Below are 8,042 nucleotides of genomic sequence, written 5' to 3'. Positions count from 1 at the left end.
GGGGAAGATGACATTTATAACTGATGTTAACAAAATGATGGCATATTTCTCCAATAGAAGCAAAAGAGTTGTTGTCCTTCATATGGAAAACAAAGCCATGTGGGCAGCTTTAAGTTACATTTCCCTCCCCATGAAAACAGACTGTTTAAATCTTCACATTAATTTAAACTTTATCCTTCTATTATCTTTGGAGCATATGTATACCCAAGGCATGACTGGAAACTTCACCCTGAATTTTAGGAAGGGCAAGAGTCACATGGTTTAACACAAACCATGTGATCCCAAGGAAAGTCTAAAGGTGAGCGTACTCCGGCTGCCACAACTTGTGTAACCTTACTCTATTGATAGTCCAGGTGTCTACATGGCTCCTCCAGTCTAAGTAACAATGGTGTCAAAGGAAAGAAGCCAAAGAGACATGATACAAAGACAGCATGTAAGGAGACCGATGGATACAGGAGAGGACAGATTCACACAGACCAAGTCCATATAACACTTTTCCTAGCTCTAAGAGTTTAAACCCTTCTCTAATTGTAGGTCAGTAAGCCACTGTATCCATTAGTTGTGTATTTTGGCTAAAAGAATTGTAGAAGAGATTGGAAAACATCCTTTTTGAAATATTGAAAGAAAAGAGTATGTTGCATTATAACAATTTTATTTCAGGATCTCAAAGTGCTTTACAACAATCAGTGCCTCAACACTGTAGTGAGGTACATATTGTCTCCATGTTACAAAGAAAATGGAAATTAGAATGATTTGCCCACTACCACATAGGAAACTTATGGAAGACACAGGAATAGGGAACACCAGTTGCCATGTCCTGTACCCAATCCATTGAATCATCTTTCTTCAGCAGTCAGCAGAAAAGAAAGAAACATCTTCAGAATTATTCCATTTCTTTCTATTTAAGTTTATATATGAAAAAACAGATGCTGCTGTTCTGTTTAAATTAGGTGAGGTTAACATCCTCCAGCCTTTTAGAAGTACGCTGTTGAGCGATTCTTCAAGAAAAGTATTGTCTGCTTCACATGGACCTAAAAAAGCCCATGGCAATATTTTTTTAAAGCACAGGTGTTTATATTAAGCCAACAGGCCAATAAGTCCTCCTCCTCCTTCTGGCATAGAGGGTGCCAGTACACATCTGCCCTCCATTCCATGGTGGTTGTCTTTCACTAGGGCTAAGTGTACTTTGATTGCAAACCACTTTGAGATAACCCTGGAAGCAAATGATTTTCAAGTATTTAACATCTATAGCTTAATTGCACAAGAAGCAGTTTAAAATATGGGTTTCCGGTATGTACTGTAAAACTCACTGTATATTTATTCAGACATATTGCTTACCTGTCAAATTTTCAGACTGCTGGGAAGTGCAAGTCAGGTCACTTTCAACTTCTTGGCAGATTTCTTTTTTAAAATAGCCCTTTAAAAATGTCAGCTTCCCTATCAGGATTAACCTCATGCCATTCTCTAGCACAAAGCTCTGCCAAAGGACAATGGGCTGTACTGTCACACATCATGACAGCATTCCTGGGCTGCCATCATTCCGTACTTCCACTAGTAAGCATCCCTACTCCCCCAACTTCCTTTAGAAGTATATGAAAATTACTTGTAATGTTGCTCTCTCTTGCACCCCAATATAGGATTACTATATAAAGTTTTTAAACCCCAATTGTGATATGCTTTCTACTTGAATTTATATCCCCCTCCCACATGGATGCTTTTACTCATTGTCATCTGAGAAGCTCTACAACAGTATCTATAAGCAAGTAGAAATTCCAGTCTCATTTATGCAATATAGATTGTGCCACATTTGTGAAGCACACACATTACACTTTACAAAGTAACGTCATTGATGCCAGTAATTTCATATTAGAACAGTGCCCACAAGTCTATTTAATGGAATAAAAATCTAGATTCTCACCTTGAAATGCAATGTACTTGTCATCTTGATCACTCCAGTCTGGATGCTAGCCCTCCCTGTCATCCGGAAACAACCTACAACCACCTCTGAAGGGAATCAAATCTTAACATATATTTACACCATTAGTCTGTTTAAAATTAATAGTATGACAGCTCTCCTGTCAGTGTTGGTTATGAAACCCATCTGTGCAAGGGTTATAAATCAGACTAGGTAAATCTATTTTGGCATCCTATTTAACCTTAATCCTGTAAGCATTCTGATCTTTACTCAGTGATTACATCTTACATATTGCACCCCTGCTCTTGCTTACTCTCAGCACTTCATTTCACAATGGCTTTTATATAGTGATTTTATTGATAGTGTATGGTGTATTTATATTTAAATTTAAGTAATAGCACGTTTTAAAAGGAGATAAATTTGGCTACAAACTAGTTCTGATGATGCATGGCTATATGTTTTATAGGCATTTAGAAAAGTTTAATGTCACATTCGGATAAACCAAAGAGTGTGTTCTACAATGACACACCGTGGGAATTAAAAGGACTTAGCCTGGAGCTAAATAACAGACCCACGCGTCGTTACTCAACAGCCTACAATACAATCATGGTTTAATTACAAGTTTAACCCTCTCGGGATTTCTTCTTCACAACCTATAATATTTAATCTTCACACATATTAATTATATATGAAGTCCAGTTGAATTTTTGTAATTCTCCAATTATCTAAACTACTTAGCATTTTATTTTAACAGTCTGAAGCATATTTTAGTCCTTCCTACCATATAGTTATTTACTTTCATCAGGATTACAACCAAGCTCGCTCTTTATAGCATGGTCCCTTAAAAAAGTCTGTCTACATCTTTTGTCTTTAAAAAGTTGTTGCTAAGAAGTTTTGTTAACTTAGCTAAAACTTGTGCTTTTTTCCTGTATACCCTCAATAACTAATCTATGTCCATTTTGCGAGAGATTGATGCTTTAGAGGCAATAAACTATCAAGATTACAATAGCAAGAACAGATACAACAGTTTATAACATTAAAAATCTTACCATACCATGCCAACCTTGGTTGTCTTCATTTTAAAAGAAAAATTTCAGTGAGCTTGATCAGTTAAGAGTGACTGATCAAAACATTTTCTATAAAATGTGCGTCACAGTATTCTCTTCAAATTAAGAAATCCTCTATATAATCCTAAAAGTTAAAAAGAAGCGACCTGCTTAAAACCTCAACTATTAACATTAAGAGTTGGTGTGAAAAAATGGACCTTTATGGAACTCAAAATAAAAGCCCCTTTGTCTGAATACTGTTAAGTGTAACCTTTAGTCTTATTGTAGTTCATTGTGGCAGGACTTTGATGACTACCTTAAGATTCTTACATTTGACAAATGAGAACAACCATGCAATTTTTTTTTAAAATTTTATTTGTCAAAGAAAAAAAGGCAGTAAGCCAATTGAAAACCTACTTAATCTTTAACTCCAATTTATCTTTAAATTTAGAGAAATGACTGATTTTTTTTTTTTTAAACAAACCCCCCTTTTCCCCTTTAATGTTTACCATCTACTCGTGCTGAATCCTTCCAAGGAGATTGCTCCAGCGTACCTCTCCAGGTCCTCGCTTTGCTCCTTTTACCAAAAAAATGAAAAAAAATGAAAAAAAAAAATATCCATCGTGCATCTTAAGGGCTCCAATCGTCAAAAATAGGAAAAAAAATCTTTGGAATAGCCAATTGAGTTGAATAAAAAAATCCACACGAATGCGGTTTGGTTGGGGCAGGAATCCACTCCTATGTTCCTGGTAATTTGATCCCGCTCCATGAATCCTTGTAATTCAGCCTCCCTATCCTATCCACATTATGATTTGAATCCAATGATCCAGCTCCAAGGATTGGGATCCAGTGAGCCCTCTCCAATCCAAACCTTTATAACCAGCAAAACCAAAAAAGAGGAGGCAAAAAGTTAGATACTGTAATGAAAAAATAGGATTCTGGGGAATGATTAGTTATGTTTGCCATCAATTAATAAGAGATGTACATTAATAACTATCAATTCCCCAAAACAAACTTTTGAATGGTGATGCTCAGATAAATTTTAGGAATATTAATTATTTGGAGAAAACATTGTAATATTTACATATGTCAACTGATAAGGCCAACATAGTCACTGCTTGTAAGGTGTATTACAGGTTTTGTGGTTGCAAAAAATTTTTTTGATATTGGAAAAGTTTATCACTAAAGCTATCCACTTACTATATGTCTAAACTAAAGCTAGTATTCCCATCTGGAAGGTAACAAAATTAACTAACTGAAGTTTTCAAACATATTAGTGAGTCAACTGTGAATTAGTCTGAAGGGGAAGGGTTGAGATTTAACGAATTATTCCCAGCCAAGTTTTCTATATTTTGTTTTCATTCTGATACTTAAAAAAATGTAATAGCAACGCTGTATCAGTCACACAGAGGACATGCAGATTTTAGCAGTATTGATATTATACTCTATCTGGTTTCAAGATTCCCTACATCTACAAATGTACCAGCACTACGTCATATTAACATTTGTAACTGAATGCAGCATGACAAACTGAACCAGTATACTCCACCCTCCCTGATTTTTTTTTTTAAACTAGAATGGAATAGAGATACAAAAGCAAGTAATTTAGCCACAATTGTCAACATGGTTTTAAAGAAAAGAGCAATTGTAGTCTACAGTAACTAAAACATGCCTGTAAAAGTTACCAGATAAGGTGTATGTATATACTTATTTAACCATGGTATAAGGTCAATACTGCCAATTTCATCTGTGACAATAGCACTTGGAGTCATACCATTGCCTCCATTATTGATCTGATCCTCCTCAATCCTCCTTTTGACAATCCTAAAATGATTGACATGTGCTCCACAATCCTTTAATCCAAAGCATTCTTAATCCATCTCTTCAGATATGTCTACAGAAAGACACATGAAAAGGCAAGATAAAATATAAGATCCCCCAGAAGAAACAAGTTAACCACAAACATCCCAACATCCCCAGCTCGTATAAACCATAGCTGAACACTGAGACATTTACACAGCAATACCACAGTCTGCAAAGTGTGGGTAGTTAACTTTAACTAAATTTAAACAATCCTGGCTATAACATCAATTAAAATACAATTTACCAAAGACATGAGGGGAATGTTGATGTTAAGGAGCAAATACTCACTAGGGATATTACACAAGAATGCAATTCAACACTTCAGCCAATTTGAATAAAACAGTTTGAATTAAAAAATTAAAGACTGTACTGAGTAAAGGAAAACTGTGTACAACATGGGGTTCTACAAAAAGAGAGCATCACTAATCATTTATGTACGAGAACGGGATCTGCTGTGACGGGGAGAGTAGCGTGGAGATCCTCTGCTTCTTCTTGGGGAATAACTGCGGCTTCTGCTGTTGCTTCGACTACGGCTTCTGCTACGACTACGGCTGCGTGACCGAGATCTTCCATAGCTTGGACTTCTTGGGCCATCAACTTTAACACGGATGTAGGCAGTTTCTCCCTATTAAATAGACAGAACTTTCGATTGAAAGGTCTAAGATTTTTAGCTATCTTTTCAGGCATGCTGATACACTGATTACATTGATATAAAAACACAGACATAGATCTCAAAACTCTAAATGAGAATCTTATTGTAAAAGACTCAGCTACCTGCATGTTAGTATAGTAGAGACTTCATGTCCTTACCTTCAAATCCTATTGTTAAGCCCTGTGTATCCAATTCTGGCCCCCCAAAAAGCATGAAACCTACCTCATGAGATCTAAATTTAGTGTTATCCAGTTTTCGCACTGCGTAGGTCATATCTTCTTTCCGTACAAACTCCACGACACCAGTTCCATCTCGGAAAACATCAGCATAACATACATCACCTGCTTCACGCATGTGATCCTTTAAATCCTGCCAACTTCCACTTGGAGGCAGTCCTGAACAAAAAGCAGATTACAGATTACTTCAAATACAAACTTTTATTATTTACTTTCCATTTACAATGCATCACCTCCCACTGCCAGGTAAAGGAATTGCCTACTGTAGTTGAGAGAATGTCTTCCAGCAGGAACCCATATAATATGCACCCTATACAAAAATGTTACTATTATGCTCCTTAGAGGCTGCATAGCACAATGCTAAACAAATAATTACACACAATACCAAAATATAATATAGCTAATTGACAAGTGTAGCATCCTTTGCCATTAAGGAATGACTGTAAACATGCCACATCTGAACTGATAAGAATCGATCTCATAATCCTGAGCAAACCAAGAGTATTAAGCAACTTACCGGAAACTATCACTCGATACTCAGATCGCCGGGACGGGGGGCCATACCTGCCCCTGGGGGCCCCACCACCTCCACCTCCGCCACCTCCTCTGCCCGTGCCTCTGCCGCTTCGGGGAAACTCCACCCTCAGACGATATCCATCATAATCGTACCCATCCCTTCCGTACACCGCGTCCTCCGCATCCCTGCAAGAGAAGGGTGAGTGAGTAGAGGCCCAGCCACACCGCACTGCAGAGGCACAGGCCGGACAACGCACCTCCTCCCTCCCTTTGTTCCCTTGCAGCCATTTTCCCGCCCTAACCAGCAGGCTGACCATGTAGCCCCGCCCCGAACAGCCGAGGCCGAGCCCCAGCTCACCTCGTCCCCCTCTGCGATAAGCTGCTGCAGCATGGCCGAGGCAGACAGTCACCTGAGGGGAGAGCACGGCAAAGTGAAGGCCGGGCGGTGCCCGCCGAGGGCGCTGGAGAAAGGTCTAGGCAGAGATGGGGAGGAGGATCTGTCCCCGGGCCCTCCAGCAGGAGCGCTGTCTGTATGGCATGACCCTGGGGCTGGGGAGTGGTGCCCCCAGGACGGAGCGGGATGCAGCGGGGTTTTGGCAGGCCAGTGTGTCCCCGTCCCCCACCAGGAGGAGGAGAGGATGTAGCGGTGTCTCGACAAGGAAGCAGCTCCCCCCACCCCCACCGGGGAGGAGACGTAGCGATATCTCGGCGACGAAGCGGTTCCCCGACGGGAAGCCTGGAACTCAGAGCGGCCCCTGAGGGCTCCTCGATCTGCCCGCCATGGAGGAGGCGAGGTACCCCGGCTCGGGAAACGGCCCCGCTCCCGGAGGCAAGCACCGCGGAGGTGGCGGCGGGTCTCACTGAGAGTCCTCGGGCGGGGCCTCACCTGGGGTCCTCGAACTCCACGAAGGCGAAGGGCGGCCCGCCGCGGCGGTTCTTGAGGTCGATGTCGCGGATGGCCCCGTACTTGTAGAACACGTCCTCGATGTCCTTGGTGCGGATGTCGGGCGGCAGGTTCCCCACGTAGATGCGGCAGTCGTTGTTACCGGCTGGGCCGCGGATCACGCCCCCTCCGGACATGGCAGGGTCGGCAATGGCTGCGGCGGTGACGAGCCGAAGCTGGGACAGTAAACGGGTAAGTAAGCGGCGGGAACGGGCCGGACGCTCAGGAGCAGCTACACACGCCGCCTCCCTACAACCGCTTCAAAATGGCGACTGCCGCTTCCCTCGCGCGGCCCCACAGGCGCAAGGATTCTAGCACGGCCCACGCAGCGCTTGCCCCCTCCGACTCGCAACACTCAGCGTTCAATGCTACCCAGCGCGGGTCCGTTCCACCTCCAAGGCGCATGCGCCGCTGAAGAAAAGGAGTCCGCCCCTTAGCAGCCGCAGTTTGGAAGCCCCACTAATTCCAGCCGCGCAGTCCTCGGCCTCGAGAAGCCACCCCGTGTAATGACTCTTATAACCTAGGAATAAACGTTCACCGCGCTCGCAAAAGTTCCCTTCAGCCGCTGCAGGCCGGGGGCCCTCAGACATCCGGTGAGGAGTCCACACAAAGAAGATCCGGCCCGGGTAGAGAGGAGGGGTATATCCCACCATGCACCGCGCGGGGGGGAGCTTGGCGCCAAGGAGAGGCGTTATATCCCACAATGCAGTGGGGTAGGCCTCAGGCGGGTGCTGGACTAGGGCGTGGGCCTGAGGCCCTGCAGGCGTCTCCTATGGTGTGTACGGAGCGCTGGGCGGGTGCCGGCTTTGGCTTTGTGGGTAGCTTCCAGCTCTAGGCGAAGGGGGCAGAAGGTCTGGAGCCCAGTCAGCAG

At 42.8% G+C, this 8,042-nt stretch overlaps 1 protein-coding gene across 1 annotated transcript; it reads right to left on the bottom strand.

Annotated features, from left to right (window-relative positions):
• Nucleotides 1-635: 635 nt before the first annotated feature.
• Nucleotides 636-7,729, bottom strand: SRSF1 (serine and arginine rich splicing factor 1). Its single transcript, XM_073315940.1, is given in 6 exon segments — nucleotides 636-3,832; nucleotides 4,736-5,373; nucleotides 5,375-5,449; nucleotides 5,699-5,871; nucleotides 6,230-6,414; nucleotides 7,115-7,729. Coding segments are annotated over 5 exon segments (750 nt in total). The 5' UTR covers nucleotides 7,309-7,729; the 3' UTR covers nucleotides 636-3,832; nucleotides 4,736-5,250.
• Nucleotides 7,730-8,042: the final 313 nt, after the last annotated feature.

The sequence above is a fragment of the Lepidochelys kempii genome, chromosome 17 (assembly GCF_965140265.1).
Source record: "Lepidochelys kempii isolate rLepKem1 chromosome 17, rLepKem1.hap2, whole genome shotgun sequence".
Classification (NCBI taxonomy): Eukaryota; Metazoa; Chordata; order Testudines; family Cheloniidae; genus Lepidochelys; species Lepidochelys kempii.
The sequence above is the reverse complement of the archived record's forward strand: the minus strand, read 5'-3'. Positions and strand labels throughout refer to the sequence as shown.